This window comes from Theropithecus gelada, chromosome 15, assembly GCF_003255815.1.
Source record: "Theropithecus gelada isolate Dixy chromosome 15, Tgel_1.0, whole genome shotgun sequence".
Taxonomy (NCBI): domain Eukaryota; kingdom Metazoa; phylum Chordata; class Mammalia; order Primates; family Cercopithecidae; genus Theropithecus; species Theropithecus gelada.
This window is the reverse complement of record NC_037683.1, coordinates 31,832,528-31,849,493: the sequence shown is the minus strand read 5'-3', so window position 1 is coordinate 31,849,493 and position 16,966 is coordinate 31,832,528. Positions and strand designations below refer to the sequence as shown.

Genomic DNA, 16,966 nt, shown 5'->3' with positions numbered 1-16,966 from the left:
TCATAGGCCTCCTCTATTGTCATTCACTCTGCTCTGGCCACGCTGGCCCCTTAAACTTCCTTAACCATGTCAGGCACATGCTTCCGCAGGAGCCTTAGCACTGGCTGGTTCCTCTCTGTGCAGTACTCCTCCCGGGTATCTGTAGCTTTCTCTGTAACTCCTTTCAGGACTCTGCTTAAATGCCACCTCACTGAGGCCATCCCACAATACCTTATCACCTTTCACAGTTTCATATTCTTCCCTATCCCTTGTCAATATCACACACACACACACTCATTTGTTGTCTATCTCCTCTAACAGCCTACGCTTTGTAGACATTTCTTTCTTTTTCTTTTCTTTCTTTCTTTTTTTTTTTTTTTTTAGCCAAAGTCTCACTCTGTTGCCCAGGCTGGAGTACAGCAGTGCAATCTCGGCTCACTGCAACCTCCACCTCCTGGGTTCAAGCGCTTCTCCTGCCTCAGCCTCCCAAGTAGCTGGAATTGCAGGTGTGCGCCACCACACCTGGCTAATTTTAGTAGAGATGGGGTTTCACCATGTTGGCCAGGCTGGTCTTGAACTCCTGGCCTCAAGAGATCCTCCCTTGTGCTGGGATTACAGGTGTGAACCACCATGCCTGGCCCCTTTATAGACGTTTCAATAAATACTTACAGAATAAATGAAAGAATGTAGGAAAAGTCTGTAGGTGTCACAAACACAATGAACCTAGAATCTCCCTGGTTTCCCCATCACCAGAATTACCTGTCGGTACCTGCTGACCTGACCTACCTGGCTGCCAGAGAAACAGGTTTCCGGGTGGTGTAAATGGTCTGCACTGTGGAGACGGTCTCTGTCAAAGGCCTCAGGGTCGCTGCTGGGATCAGCGGGGAAGACGGACCAGGACAGCACTGTAATTTACTGTCTCTGAAGTCTGCCTGGAGAAGAAACAGGGAAGAGGAGATCAATCTCAATTTGGGTTCCATTTTCACACTGTCAGTTGCTCCCTAAGCCTTACTCTACGGTTCCTGTTCTTTTTCACTACCAGCTATAATCGATTGTCATTTTAAGTGATTTTACTTTGTGCCAGACACCAGGCTAAGTACTTGACACATATTAACTCTTGACAACCCTTTAAGGTAGCGATCATATTTCCTCACATCTTAGGCACCATCAGTTGTAAGATGCACCATTTTTGCATTTGCCACACAGAAAGAAACATGTTGCCATTTAAATTTTGTCATGCCCACTATCAAACTTTGTCATGCCCAGTAGTAAACATTCTGATATCAGGAAATGTTAAAAGGTGAAAAAAATGTGTATTTGAAAACTGATTTTACGCCGAGACGGGCGGATCACGAGGTCAGGAGATCGAGACCATCCTGGCTAACACGGTGAAACCCCGTCTCTACTAAAAAATACAAAAAACTAGCCGGGAGAGGTGGCGGGCGCCTGTAGTCCCAGCTACTCGGGAGGCTGAGGCAGGAGAATGGCAGGAACCCGGGAGGCGGAGCTTGCAGTGAGCTGAGATCCGGCCACAGCACTCCAGCCTGGGCGACAGAGCAAGACTCCGTCTCAAAAAAAAAAAAAAAAAAAAAAAAAAAAACAAAAAACTGATTTTATGGGGAAAAGCGAGGCTCAGAAGGTTAAGTAATCTGCCCAAGGTCACACAGTTAGTAAGTGTTAAGAACAGTATTCAGAACAAGGGCTAGCTGACACGATAACTGGTGTTTTTCATTACTGTAGCAATGGTTCCCAAAGTATGGGCCCCAGACTAGCAGCATCAGCATTATCTTAAAACTTGGTAAAAATGCAAATTCTCAGGCCTCATCCAAGACCACTGGGACCGAAGAATGCCTGGGGATGAAGTCCAACAATACGTGTTTCAACAAGACCTCCAGATGATTCTTTTGGAGGAATTACAATAAAGTTTCAGAACTACTGGTGTAGAGTATACTGTCTCATTTGGAGAGGATAATATATTCTTGTCATTTTCATTATATAGCAAACTATGCTCATTACTTTTATATAGAAAGCTTAGAAGATATATAAAAGTAGATCAGGCTGGGCGCGGTGGCTCACACCTGTAATCCCAACACTTTGGGAGGCTGAGGTGGGTGGATCACCTGAGGTCAGGAGTTCAAAACCACCCTGGCCAACATGGCAAAACCCCGTCTCTACTACAAATACAAAAAAATCAGCCAGGTGTGGTGGCACGTGCCTGTAATCCCAGCTACGCAGGAGGCTGAGGCAGGAGAATCACTTGAACCTGCGGGCGGAGGTTGCAGTGAGCCGAGATTGTGCCACTACACTCCAGCCTGGGCAACAGATCAAGACTCTGTCTCAAAAAAAAAAAAAAAAAGGTAGATCAATGAAGAAACTTCGTAATTCTTTACTGTTGTCATCAGTATATTTCCTCATAGGTTATCTCTCTCTTTCTATCTTTCTCTCTTTATCTCTCTCTTTCTTTCTTTCAACAGAATCTCATTCTGTTGCCCAGGCTGGAGTGCAGTGGCACAATGAGAGCTCACCTCACCCTGAACCTCCTGGGCTCAGGTGATCCTTCTGCCTAAGCTTCTCAAGTAGGTTTCACTACAGGTGCGTGCCATGCCTGGATAATTTTTTAATCTTTTGTGGAAACAGAGTCTCACTATGTTGCCCAGGCTGGTCTCAAACTCCTGGTCTCAAGTGATCCTCCCACTCTGGCCTTCCAAAGTGCTGGGATTATAGGTGTGAGCCACCATGTTTGGCCATCATAGTATTTTTTCAATGAATAGTTTTTTTGTTTTTGTTTTTGTTTTTTTTTTTTGAGACGGAGTCTCGCTGTGTCTCCCAGGCTGGAGTGCAGTGGCGTGATCTCGGCTCACTGCAAGCTCCACCTCCCGGGTTCACGCCATTCTCCCGCCTCAGCCTCCCAAGTAGCTGGGACTACAGGCGCCCGCCACCGTGCCCGGCTAATTTTTTGTATTTTTAGTAGAGACGGGGTTTCACCATGTTAGCCAGGATAGTCTCGATCTCCTGACCTCGTGATCCACCCGCCTCGGCCTCCCAAAGTGCTGGGATTACAGGCTTGAGCCACCGCGCCTGGCCTCAATGAATAGTTTTTGTTTGTTTTATATTTTTGATAATACCAACTATATATTTTATAACTAGATTTCTCATGCTAGTTCTTGGCCCTGAACTTGGAGAAATTTATTATATGACTTTCTAAAGAAGACACTCTGATCATCAAATGAGCAGTATCTTTTTTTTTTTTTTTTTTGAGTTGGAGTTTTGCTCTGTTGCCCAGGCTGGAGGCCGCAATCTCGGCTCACTGCAGCCTCTGCCTCCCACGTTCAAGCAATTCTCCTGCCTCAGCCTCCTGAGTAGATGGGGTTGGTTACAGGTGCCTGCCACCGCACCCAGCTGATTTTTGTATTTTTTTTAGTAGAGACGGGGCTTCACCATGTTGGCCAGGCTGGTCTCGAACTCCTGATCTCAGGTAATGCACCTGCCTTGGCCTTCCAAAGTGCTGGGATTACAGGCGTGAGCCACTGCACCTGGCCTTTGATGTGAATCTTTCTGAAAAAAGACGCACATTTGCACTGATGGTGCAAAGGCAATAGTGAGTAAATGGGGCAGGGCCTTGGCACGAATTGAGGTAGTGGCACCAAACTGTACTAGTAGTCATTGTGTTCTTCATTTCCATATACTTCAAGGAAAAAAAAAAAAAAGCCAGCTTCACTAAAGAATGACCTTGAAGAAGCAGTAAAAATTACTTATATTATTAAATCTCAACCCTAAGTATCTTGTCTTTTTTATATTTGTTGAATAAGGAAATGAATGAGTGAATGAATGAACAAGCTTTCACTGGAACAAAGCAGGTAACAGAAGGACAGAGCCAGTTTAGAAAGAAGCATGTGGAGCAGAAATCTGGCCAGAGTCAGGCAGGGGTCCCCACCCTAGATGGACCAATGTACTCGGCTGAGTATCAGCAGAGACCCAGTTAATAGGCCTGAATACAAAGTAGAAACTGGTTTCAGGATCAAGCAAGAGCCCAGCTGTTGAAACCCAGCTCCATCAATGCTAGATCAATGGCCAGACCAACTTTGTGCAGAGCTTCCCAGCGCTGCTAAACAACCCCTGTCACTGTGATAGGTCTGGAGGCCTGTGGAGAGGCCAAACCTGCAGCAAGTTCAAGTGTCATGGTCGTGGCAGGAAGGAGATGAGAACACTACACACAGGGGTGAGAAAATTGAGAAGCTGAAGCCCATGAGCCTGGCTTCTGTTACCACCCAGCTGTCACTGCCTCCCTAGTCATTGTTTCCAGTCTAGTCCATTCTCTTGAGTTACAGACTTGGATTTCCAACTGCCCATTCATTGTGTCCACTCGGATGTTTCAAAGGCATTTCTAATCCATCATGGCCAAAGGCAAACTCATCTCTCCCAACCAAGTCTTTTTCCAAGTTTCCTTATCTCAGTGAATGGACCCACTGTCCATCCATATTCTGCAAATCAGAAATCTGGGAACCATTTCTGACCCTCTCTCTGCCTCATCTAATCCTGTATCTTACCAGCTTCCTAAATATCTTCCCTATCTGTGCACTTCTCTCCACCTCCACCAACAAAACCACTCTGGGTCAAGCTCTCAGCTCTCTCTCCCTTAAGCCACTGTCCTGCGTTTCCAGGCTACTGTCCTGAATCCACTCTGCCTGGATGCCACTGTCCTCCCACTGTGATCACAGGGATCCCTTCCAAGTGCATCTGCCCTGTCACTGCCCTGCTCAAAGTCCCTCAAAGATTTCCCGTTGCTCCTAGGATGGAGATCAGAATCCCTACTGTGGCCTACAAGGCCAACATAGTTGTGCCCCTCCAGTTTTGTCACCACCTACATCTCCTTCCTCCTCTCTCACCCAGCTCCACTTGCTTTCTGCATCCCAGTCCCACTGGCCTGCTTTTCAGTCCCTTGAATGTGTGATGATCCCGCCCACCCTGGGGGTCTGGCTCATGCTATTCCCTCTGCCTGCTCCAGCTGTCTTCGAGCCACTCTTGCTCAGTTCTTCAAAGTTCCAGCGTGGTTTCTGTCATTGGCTTCCTGCTCCATTTTGGCCCCCAGCTTTCAGGAAGGGCTTCCCTGAGTGTCTCACAGCACTGCCAAGGCTGGGCAGAAGGCCAGAGTGCCCCACTACGGCCAACCGAGGGAGGTGGAGCCGGAGCTTCCAGCTGGGGAGCTGTGTCCAGCAAGACTGCAGGGAGCCAGGATGAGTGTCAGGGAAATAGCATCTAACATCCTGGCAGAGCCCCGTGTCTCTGCCCTCTCGTTCTTAAAAGGCAGATGCTGGAAGCAGCTCATGACCCTAGAAATGGACTGTTCTAGGAACCTGTTTTTCCCTCTGCCTGCCCTGCTGGACACCTTCCCACCTCTGCTCATCCTCTGAAACTTGAATCAGTCACTGCTCTCTCCCTCCCTATGTGGTTGAAGCCATGTGGGGTAGTGGCCATCATCCATCTCATAAGGCTGCACTTAGAGCTACCCTTAGCCACCCACAGCCCACTTCACAGATCCTCCAGATGGCACAGAAACCCTTTGGAAGGAGCTTCAGGGATCATGGAAATTGGAAGCTCTGGTTCCTGGGAGGAGGACAGAGTGAGAGGAAGGAGGAGTGGACCCCAGACTCCTCACTTCTGCTCCATCTAATTACTCAATATACAGTGAGTTTCTGCAGAAGCTTTCATTTAAAGAATGAGTTGAGCCCTGAAAAGAAGCATGAACATTATCAAACTCTCTCATTTTGCAGATGAGGAAACTACAGTATTTAAACATTTGGCAGAATTTTTTAAAAAATCAAGTCAGGGTCTCACTCTGTTGCCCAGGCTGGAGTCCAGTGGTGCAGTCATAGATCACTGCAGCCTCAGCCTCCTGGGCTCCAGAGATCCTCCCACCTCAGCCTCCTGGGTAGCTGAGACTACAGGCGGCTAATTTATTATTATTATTATTATTATTATTATTTTGTAGAGACAGGGTCTCGCTATGTTGCCCAGGCTGATCTCGAACTCCTGGTCTCAAGCAGTCCTCCCACCTCAGCCTCCTAAAGTGCTGGGATTACGGGCATGAGCCACTGTGCCTAGCCTTGGCAGAATAAATAAGCTGCCCACTGACACCCAGAGAGGTGGTGACAAGAAGTCTGTTGTCAGGACGACTTGTTCTTGTTTGTCACACCACCCTGCCTCTCCAGCCTTGAGAAATAACAATCATGCCTGACAGGTGTGGGATGTTTTATGGTTAGTAAAACACTTTCAGATTCTTGGTCCCTTTTGATCCTTGCCCCAACAGGATATGAGGAGGATATTCTTATTACTACTTTCACCTTAAGTAAGAAGAAGGGAAAGGCACGGTGGCTCATGCCTATACTCCCAGCACGTTGGGAGGCCAAGGTAGGAGGATCACTTGAGCCCAGGAATTCAAGACCTGCCTAGGCAACATAGTGAAACCTCATCTCTAAAAGCAAAAAAGAAAAAGCTGCTGGTGGTGAGGGTGGTAAAGTGACCTACCTAAGACCACACCAGTATCAAGATCCAACCCAAAAGAATTGAAAACAGGTGTTCAGACAGATACATGTACACATATATGCATAACAGCACTATTCACAATAGCCAAAAGGTGAAAACAACCCCAAAACCCCCCAAAAATGAGTGGATAAACAAATTGCAGTATATAGATACAATGGAATAATATTCCATCATAAAAAGAAATGAGGCTGGGCATGGTGACTCATGCCTATAATTCCAACACTTGGGAGGCTGAGGCGGGTGGATCACCTGAGGTCAGGAGTTTGAGACCAGCCTGGCCAACATGATGAAACCCCATCTCTACTAAAAATACAAAAATTAGCCAGGCGTGGTAGCAGGCACCTGTAATCCCAGCTACTCAGGAGGCTGAGGCAGGAGAAATGCCTGAACCCAGGAGGCGGAGGTTGCAGTGAGCCAAGATCGTGCCACCACACTCTAGCCTGGGCAACAGAATGGATCTCAATCCATCTCAAAAACAAACAAACAAACAAAAAAAGAAATGAAGTATTGACACATGCGTGGATGAACCTCACATACATTATGCCAAGTGAAAGAGGCCAGTCACAAAAGGTCACATATGATACAATTCCATTTATACGAAACATCCAGACTAGGTAAATCCATAGACACAGAATGCAGACTGGAGGTTGCTAGCCAGTAGGAACAAGGGGAAAATGAGGAGGAACTATTTAATGGGTGGGAAGTTTTTGGAGGATGCAATAAAAATGTCCTGGAACTGACAGAAGTGGTCATTGCACAACACTATGAATGTACCATCACTGAATTGTCACTTTAAAATGGTTAATTTTATGTCAATGTCACATCAATAAAATAGAGGCCGACTGCAAATTCAAGTTTCTTCCCAACCTCACAGAGTTCAACGGTGATCAAAAGAAGCAGTTGACCTGGCTGTCTGGCATCCCACAGAAAAGCACATCACATGGGAACAAGGGTTTAAAATGCACATCTGTTTTCTGGATCTACTTACAGTAAACTGTGGCCCTGTGGTGAAAGTATCAGGAAACGGGTTCATTGTATCAGCCGGGAATGTTTTTATCTTCAAAAGAGAGAAAGACAAGGGCGTTACCTTCAGATTAGAAAACAAAGTTTTGCAATCTTTGGCAGAGCACCTTTAAAACGGAACTGAAGGATCCAGGGGTGCCCCGCGGAGCCTTCATCACTCGTATAAGGGCACACACAAAGGGTCCCTCAGGAGTGTGGGCTGGTGGTTGTATCTGTGCCTGGCGTTGGACTGCAGGGTGGGGCTCAGCAGGGATGGCAGCCTGGAGTCTCGTGTTCCTAGCGCGCCCCCACACTTGCCTCGCCCTGGAGCTGCCTTCAGCGGTATCTGCTTGGCCTTCCAGGCCTGACTCATAAAAAGCCACAATCAAGGTGGATAACGAGGGAGTCAGAGCTGCCTGAGGTGGCTTCTGATGACTTCTCCATAGCTGTGGGAATGGCCTAGAGGCTGCTGAGAGGTCACATCCTGGGACACAGTCTCTCACAGCAGCAGGGTACAAGAAGGCTCGGCTAATTAAGCCAGAAAATATTCCCTGTCTAATCACTTCAGTTACTGGACTCCCTGTACGCTTTGGCCAATAGAGGGAGACCTCAGGGAAACCCATGGAAGCATGGGAGAATCCTGCCCCCACAGCCTTTGGGAACAGAAGGCTTGGTGCACAAAGATGCCCAGTGCCAGGAGTACCTGTGGTACTGAGCTAGTCTGAAAGAGGCCAGATGAACAGCTGATGAGGCAGTGGTGGCAAAAAAGACTCTTGACTTCCATGTCTTTCTCTTTGGTCATTTTGTCTTTGGCCTCCTAGAGGCCTTGGGAAATTGGAGGGCTTATTTTTTCAAACCAGCCGAGGGTATGCCATCAGGCCCAGGGGCCTGATGACTCTGGCATTAGCTTTGTGTCCAATTCCTGGGGCACAGAAACTGTCTGCACACCTGCTGAAGAATGCATACCATACCACCCTCCAGCAGAGGGCTGCAGGCAAGACACTAAGGCCACCACTGCTCAGGGGGCAGCCAGCTTTGTGTGTCTCGAGGTCTTGCCTGTGGACACTGGGATAGCTACTCGATGCTCTTGAGTGGCTCCAATGGGAGGGTGAGGCAGGGATGAGGAAGAACACATTAGCTCAGACCCTAATCAGCCAAGCTTTTCTGAATGGGTAAAGCAGGTCTCCCCCATGTGGGGATGACAATATCCTTGCCATGTGTACTGAAACATCCAGCCCAAGCCTGCTCCCCTTCCCCCAAATTTCTTTGGTCTCTTTACACATCTCAAAATTGCCAGAATAGGCCTGAAATTGCCTTTTGACTCAGGTGTGAGAAGGACTCTTGGGGCGAAGTCTTGGGGTACATTCTCCTCTTGTTGCCTATTGGGTCAGCATGATGCTCTGAGACCAATGTCCTAGTGGAAAGTAATAGATAAATTCTCAGACCATCATGAGGCAGAGAGGGAAAGTGGTTTATTTATTTATTTTTTGAGACAGAGTCTTACTCTGTTGCCCAGGCTGGAGTGCAGTGGTGTGATCTCAGCTTACTGCAACCTCCGCCTCCCAGGTTCAAGTGATTCTCTTGCCTCAGCCTTCTGAGTAGCTGAGATTGCAGGCATGTGCCACAATGCCCAGCTAACTTTCGTATTTTTAGTAGAGTTGGAGTTTCACATGTTGGCCAGGCTGGACTCGAACTCCTAACCTCAGGTGATCTGCCTGCCTCAGCCTCCCAAAGTGCTGGGACTACAGGTGTGAGCCATTGTGCCCTGCCAGAAAGTGGTATTATTGCTATTAAAGAAAGGTGAAAGTTAACAACCTCAAAGAATTATTTTATACCTGCTGTAAATAAGAAAAATATATTTCAACAATTACACCCTGTGTTGCTAAGGCTGCAAAAAGCAGAGTCACCCTCTTCTGATGGCACTATCCGTTAGCACAACCACTTTAGAAGGGCGGCAAAAGCCAAAATCACAATATTTAATCCAGCAGGGTCTAGCCTAAGAAAATAAAATTCCTGATGCAAAAAGCTATATGTGTTCTCCTGAAGAGTGACAAACTGGGAACAAAGCACACGTCCTGCAGTAAAGAATGTGTTAGGTAAATGGTAGACCATTCACTTTATGAAATACAAACAGTCATATAATGTGGCAACAAGAACAAGATAGAAACAACATAGCAGCGTTAAGTGAAAAGAGAAAAACAGGAGAGAATATGGTTACTATGATTTAACTATGTAAAATTATGAATGATATGAACAGAAGGAAATATATAAAAATGACAAAAAATCATGCTAAATTGGGATGACAGGTAATTTCGTTCACATTGCTAGGTAGCACTCCCATTATATCATTAGCTTGATAAATAGCAGAAGACGACAAGTTTAATGAAGTTTTATTTTCAATAGAAATGCAACTTAAGGGTCCATCTGGTGAGTACCAAAGCATATATTTCTCTCTGGGGAAAGCATCTATGCTGATCAAAATTCTAGGAAAACAAACTTTTCTTGATTCTTGAGACCTAGAGGTGAAGGGGGCTCCACAGCTTCGTGTTCCAATCTGACCAGGGCCAGCTGGACTGCAAATCCTCCATCCGTCTGGAGTGAGGGCACCTGTCGACGGGCTCTTCCCAAGATCTGGGGCTTCTGCACGCCCACCCAGGCATCCACCTCGCCTGGTGGCTCCTGCCCACCTCACCTCTCCTGGCCAGGCCCCTCTCCCTGCCAGGGTACCTACCAGCCTCGTTTTGATTGGAGGGTACATGCAAACTCCAGTGGTCTCTTCCTTCATGGGGAGAGAGAGTGGAGGAGAACAGCGAGAGTGGGCACAGTGGGGGTTGCTGGCGGGCTCTGCCTGCTCACGAGGAGAGGAGAGAAGGGGAGGAGGAGGTGGCAAGAGAGGGGGAGGAGGAAGAGGAGATAGGGGAAGGGAAAGGAGAGAAAGACAGCACAGTGCAAGACAGATCTGGCGACTCCAGACTGTTCTCAAGCCAGCCTCACCCACAGCCTACTTCCAGCCTCTGGCCAACTGGCTTCTGGTCCCACCCTCCACCCTCTCTCTCAGCCTTCTTTTCTCCTTTCTGTCTTTCATCAGTTTTCTCCATCATCTGAGCAGATGACACACCAAGACCCCATTCCCAGGCCTGGTAGGTAGAGGCTGTCTCCTGTACCAACTGCATAGGACAGGTAGTGGTTTCTTGGCATGCGGTTGAGGGTTCTGAAGCATTGTCCAGGCCAAGCCAGAAAGACAGCCAGGATGAATTAGGGATGTGAGCCATGGAGGAAATGAGGAGTGGCCACACACTTGAAGCATTTGCCTTCCATGCTCAGTGCCCCCCTGCACTCTGCTGAACAAGGGCATACACTGTGTGAGTGGATATCAACAGAGGGCACCAGGAAAGAAATATATCATGGGGAAAAACATATAGTTTAATTTCTTTTTCTTTCTTTCTTTTTTTTTTTTTTGAGACTCTCTCTGTCACTCAGGTTGGAGTGCAGTGTCATGATCTCAGCTCACTGCAACCTTTGCCTCTTGGGTTCAAGCGATTCTCCTGCCTCAGCCCCCCAAGTAGCTGGGACTACAGGCATGCGCCACCATGCCCAGCTAATTTTGTGTTTTTAATGGAGATGGGGTTTCACCATGTTGGCCAGGCTGGTCTCAAACTCCTGACCTCAAGTGATCCACTCGCCTCGGCCTCCCAAAGTGTTGGGATTACAGGTGTGAGCCACCATGTCATATTTTTTTAAGAGACAGGGTCTTGCTCTGTCACCCAGGCTGGAGTGCAGTCGTGTGATCATAGCTCATGGCAGCCTTAAAATCCTGGGCTCAAGCGATCCTCCTGCCTCTGCCTCCTGAGTAGCTGGGACTACAGACATATGCCACCATGCCTGGCTAATATTTTAATTTTTCTTTTTTATAGAGGCAACATCTCACTATGTTGCCCAGGCTGGTCTTAAACTCCTGGCCTCCAGAGAACCCCCACCTCCTCGGTCTCCCACAGTACTGGGATTACAGGCATGATCCATTGTGCCCAGCTGTAACATATAGTTTAGGATTTCATATGTCTTGGCTCTTTGTTATCTGTGTTCAGAAAACAAACTGACTCTGTCTGACCCATAACAAGACGCATGGGCCCAGTCGTGGCATCTCGTTAATTACTGGGACACCCTGCTACTTAGCTGGAAAATACCAAACATTGTGAAAAAAGTGCCACATCCTTTGGGATATGCAGGGTTCTCCACCTTATCCTTGAATAGCACCATGCGCCCAGCAGAGGTCAAACAGCCTGTACTGGTGAGGATGAGGTTGGCGGACAGAGGATGCTTGAGGTTAGGAGAGGGAACCACAGACAGGGTTATTTTGGGTTTCAGGGAGGGACCATTTGCTTCAGAGAACAAATATACACATCTTTTAGCTCAAGAGAGTTTCCTTAAATAGTTGATATCATCCTGCTGTGAAGAATAAAATACAGCCCCTGGGTAAGTTCCATGGAAAAATGATCAAGAAAATTGCCAGCCTCTTTTCCATCTCCAAAGTGATCTAACTCTGTCCTCTTTACAATTGTGCAGTCCTGGACAATTTCCAAAGGGCTTTTTACAACTATTATTGCACAATGGTCTTCATGATGGCCTATTTTACTATTCAAATCTGGGAGATGTAGAAATTGCGTTTGCAAAGTCTAAGTCCGTGGTTCATTTTGTTGACTGTTTCTAAATCTAGTTTTTAGTCAAGTGAATTCATCTGAATCACCTGCAGTTAACTTTTACCAGACTACTTAAAACCCTCCTGCTGTTCTCTGTGGACCTCAGGATACATCCTGCAGAAAGCGGTCTCCCCGCTGCCCTCAGGAACAGTTCCCACCACTGCGCAGGGCATCCACACTTCTCCCCGCTGCCCTCAGGAACAGTTCCCACCACTGCCCAGGGCATCCACGCTTCTCCCCGCTGCCCTCAGGAACGGTTCCCACCACTGCCCAGGGCATCCACGCTCCAACCAGAACCAGCTACGTCAGGGACCCCAGGCCACTGGGTCTTTTCTCCTCTGATGACAGCAGGCACGCAATAGGTATTTTTTGAAGAAAATAAAAGCTGGCACAAATGACCGAGAAACATGGCCACACTGCCTAGAAGCTAAAATGTGTCCTGGCCACCAGGGTCCCAACTGAAGAACATATGAGCGCCTTAAGGCTTTGCCCAGCATTTGACTTTCATGGTAAAGAAGTGTTGATCCATCGCACAAGCCTTTCTGACCTTTCTAAATATGCATCTGATTGGATTGAAACAAAAGAACATCCTGGGGCTCCCACACTCTGGACTGTTGGTAAGTGAGAAGGAAATAAGATAACACATGGAATTGAATGCTATTTTGAAATACCACTTAATTTTTTTCTCCTGGTATTTCCTTTCTTCCTTGGGTCTTTTCTGCAGGCAAGCAGCTACATTCTTCTGTACATGCTTGGCTTTTGAGTTCAAAATCTGACTCTTGGGGAAACAGAAAGATTCTCGGCATAGATAAATGATGATGAAAATGTGTAAGGCTTCTTCATCATCCAGATAGGAGAAGAGATGGCTAGTTTGACCGCTGGAGAGAAAAGTCAGAGGGAAAGGGAGAAGGAATAGACATTAGTGAGTACTGAGCAAAGGGGCCCTGTGCAACTTTCTCCTTACACTGAGGCCGGGAAGCAGGGATTGAAGAGCAGCAAGAACCAGTCCCACCAACACCCTCAGGTAGAGCTGAGGAGATGGCAAGCCCCAGGACAGGATGGCCCCAGAACAGAATGTTGTCCAACAGGTACAGAGTCACACGTCCTGGCAGGACAGTGATCTCCACCCATCCAAAACAGCCACGAAAGAACCAGAGGCCTAGATGTATTAGTGAACAGATGACATCATAGACCAAGTAGATTTCTCTCCACCTCCCTGTGCCCTAGGGAACACAGCTAAAATCACAGAAGAGGCACCCTAATTTGATTTGAGATTCAGCTTTAGCGCTGCTGGTAAAATTAAGTTCAAAATAAAAGTAAGTTATTGCAGCAGATGGAAACTCCCTTCTAACACCCAACCCGGGGCCTGTTTCTATGCCCTACACAGCCTTCCTCTGGCCAGGGCCCTGTCCTCCCTGACACATGAACTTTTGACTAACATGTCATGGCCCAGAAGGGATCTGGGTGCTAATTGGCTCTGCTTTGCAGTTGGGTGAGTGGTTCATGAAGCATGGGGATCAGAGAGGGACGAGCCCCAGAAAGAAAGAGTCAAGAACACAGAAAGCATAGGTGTTGATGGTCTGTGTTACCTGGGGAGGGAAGCTAGCATGGCAGACTTGGAGTAGGGACTCTGCATTCTAGGGTCCACATCACTAATGCATCAATGTACCCTCCCCCAACTTCCCTCGCTCCATCAACGCCAATGCCCCCAAGCACCTGCTCACATTCACACCCTAAAGAAAATACCAACTGGAGAGCAGGTGCTGTCTTGACTCACTTGCCTCCTTCCCTTCTCACCCACGTACTCTACCTCTTACAACCCAGGCAGAAACTCAGATCTGATTATGAACTCTGATGCAGAATCGGAAATGGAAAGACGTGAAGCTGCAAAGGTTCTAAGGCTTAAGATTGCTAAATTGAGCTACCTAATAAAAGAGCTGGGGATTACAGCAGAAAAGGTTTGGGAAAAGGAGGGGGGAAAAGCTACAAAAACGAAGTTGGAAAGAGTGTTTCTTTGCGGAAAGTTTGAGAATGAAAGTCCCTGGAGTCAAGCAGGAATGTAAGAGAATAGAAGAAAAGGCAGAAAGAGATCAAGATGTGTTATAGGAGGTGTTAATTTAATATTCTTTAATGACTTTTTGAAAGATGCCTGTTCCAGATTGAACCTTTTTATTACTCTGGGCCCTTTGGGCTGTGCTTCTTTGAAAACCACTCTACACAGAGACCAGCCACAAGTATCAAGAGTGATAAAAAGCGATAAGGCTTATGCTAGTTCTTTTTTTTTTAATTTGTTTTTGGAGATGGAGTTTCGCTCTTGTCTCCCAGGCTGGAGTGCAATGGCGTGATCTCGGCTCACTGCAACCTCTGCCTCCTGGGGTCAAGTGATTCTCCTGCCTCAGCCTCCCAAGTAGCTGGGATTACAGATGTGTGCCACCACGCCTGGCTAGTTTTCATATTATTAGTAGAGATGGGGTTTCACCATGTTGGCCAGGCTGGTCTTGAATTCCTGACCTCAGGTGATCCACATGCCTTGGCATCTTGAAGTGCTGAGGTTACAGGAATAATACTACCATGCCTGGCTTTTTTTTTTTTTTAGATGGACTCCCGCTTTGTTGTCCAGGCTGGAGTGCAGTGGTGCGACCTTGGCTCACTGCAACCTCTGCCTCCCACATTCAAGCAATTCTCCTGCCTCAGCCTCCTGTGTAGCTGGGATTACAGGCACATACTACCATGCCCAGCTAGGGTTATGTTAGTTCTGATAGTGTCCTGGTGGAACATTGCTGAATGAAGGCAAGATCTCCAGTTCCCTGTCAGTCCAGCACTGGGGCTAGGGACCAGGATAGTGATGGGGCCTCAGGAATCTCAGCCAGTAGGGCTAGAGATAGGCTGTAAGCTTGGCAAATGACTGCATGGAAAAAGTATTCACCAAGGAGGGGTAATTCACTGCCTGTGTGATGAGTAGCACCCGGGAAGTTCTTACATTCATGCCTGTAAAGCGCTGCTTTCTCTTCGGTGGGAAATGCTGACGGGAAGGCCCAGAGAGAGCAGCCAGAGGCAAAGGCACAGGGCTGGTGGCAAAATAACCATAGTTCATCCAGGCTGAGTCTCTCAGACCAAGGTACTTGAGCACTTCCCCTCCTCATGCTCCACTCAGCAACTCTGAGGACCAAACCTGGGCTGACAGCTTGGAGACTGTCCCAGGGCTGCACCACAGTTCAGGCTGAGACCAGGGCATCTGACCCGCTTTGAGGAAGGGGACTGGCTAACAGGGAAAGACAGAGATACATCCTGGATTGGGCCATCTGCCACTGGAATGGCAGCCCAGGGTCTAGGTTCTAGAACTGGCTTGGATACACACTTGCTATGTGACTTGGGACAAGTGTCTGCCCCTGTCTGGGCCTTGGTTTTCCCATCTATATGTGAAGGACTGGATGAGATGGTCCCAACGCATTGTTCCAGCTGATAGGCTGGGGCCATTTAGTTGAGGAAACCCTGGTCACAAGTCAGGCATGGGGGTTACCCTTGCCTCCCTCTACTTCTGGCTCCTTCCTCCCATGGATAAGGAAACCCCTCTGTAGCCCTCATCCACAGCATCCAAGACACTGACTTGTGGAGGTGGGCCCGGTCCCCTGAGATAGAGATCTCTCCATCACCCTACCAACAGGTGGGAGAGCTGCTGCTTGCATTTCTGATGCTGGGGGAAGGAGATGGAGGGAAGAGGACCAAAGGGAGAAGCAGGAGTCCCCTCTTCCCCTCTAGGACCCTTTGGCACTCATGGAAACAGGATTCTGGAACAAAGGAAGGTCAAGGCCCATGGTACCAAGGAAAGCCCAAAATGGAGGAAGCTCTTGCCAAAAAGCCAGAGAAGGCCTGAGTACATGCACTCACGCCTCAAAGGATGCTTTGTCCTGAGGACACACATTCACTGCAAACTTCAGCTGTGAAATGTTGGCTGTGTCTCAGTGCAGTACAAGGACCTCAGCTGTCCCATGCCTGGGCAGTGAAACAGGCCTATACCCATTTCATAGCTAAGTTGGAGGTACCCTGAGATGTGAGCAGCATGTCTTGGGGAGAGAGAATGAGCTTCCTGTTCCTGAAGGGGTGCAAGCAGAGGCTGGACAGTCATTTGGCAGGCATCACCCCTCAGATCACGGCATCTCTGCCAGATGCTGCTTCCTTTCTAATCTCAGCTTATTTGGTTCAGACAAAGAAAAGACCTTTTAAATGTATAAGTAATTAAATCTACAAGCTGGACCTGCAACACAATGATCCCTAAGGAATCTCATCACTCTTGTCAAAGCCACCATGTATTCTTTTTGGAAACTGACCCTAATTCTCAGACCCACTAGGCCCTTTACTTGTCCCCTGAAAAGGGTTTCTCACCTGCAGGAGTCCCATAAGGGATGCCATCCCTAAGGGGAGACCTGTATGCAGAGGATGGAAGATGGCAGGAGGTGCGAGGGGCCTGGAAAGCTGGGGTGTGGCCTTGAGCCAGTGCTTCAGACCAGATGGATCGTCAGAAGCAACAGCAAGAGATTCCCTACGGGTGGGCATGCAGGGCGCAGTCCAGGAAGCCAAGTAGCCGAGACCAAAACACCGAGGAGCCCTATAACTCTCGAAGTGCAGTAGACAGGCACGGGCAGGACTCCCACAACTACCTTCGGAGCAAAGGGAGCACTCCTTCCTCCCTCAAGGGCTCTAGAGGTGGAGGGACCCACAGTGCCTGACCCCTGGATGAAAGCTGA

General features: G+C 47.9%; 1 protein-coding gene across 1 annotated transcript in view; it reads right to left on the bottom strand.

The window, feature by feature from the left end:
* Positions 1-16,966, bottom strand: part of EPB41L4B (erythrocyte membrane protein band 4.1 like 4B) — a 157,908-nt gene that overhangs the window by 3,836 nt on the left and 137,106 nt on the right. The window contains exons 23-25 of the mRNA XM_025360668.1: positions 10,256-10,372; positions 7,511-7,579; positions 766-911 (exon numbers count right to left, since the gene is read on the bottom strand). Coding sequence (XP_025216453.1) covers positions 766-911; positions 7,511-7,579; positions 10,256-10,372 — 332 coding nt within the window. The remainder of the gene's footprint in view (positions 1-765; positions 912-7,510; positions 7,580-10,255; positions 10,373-16,966) is intronic.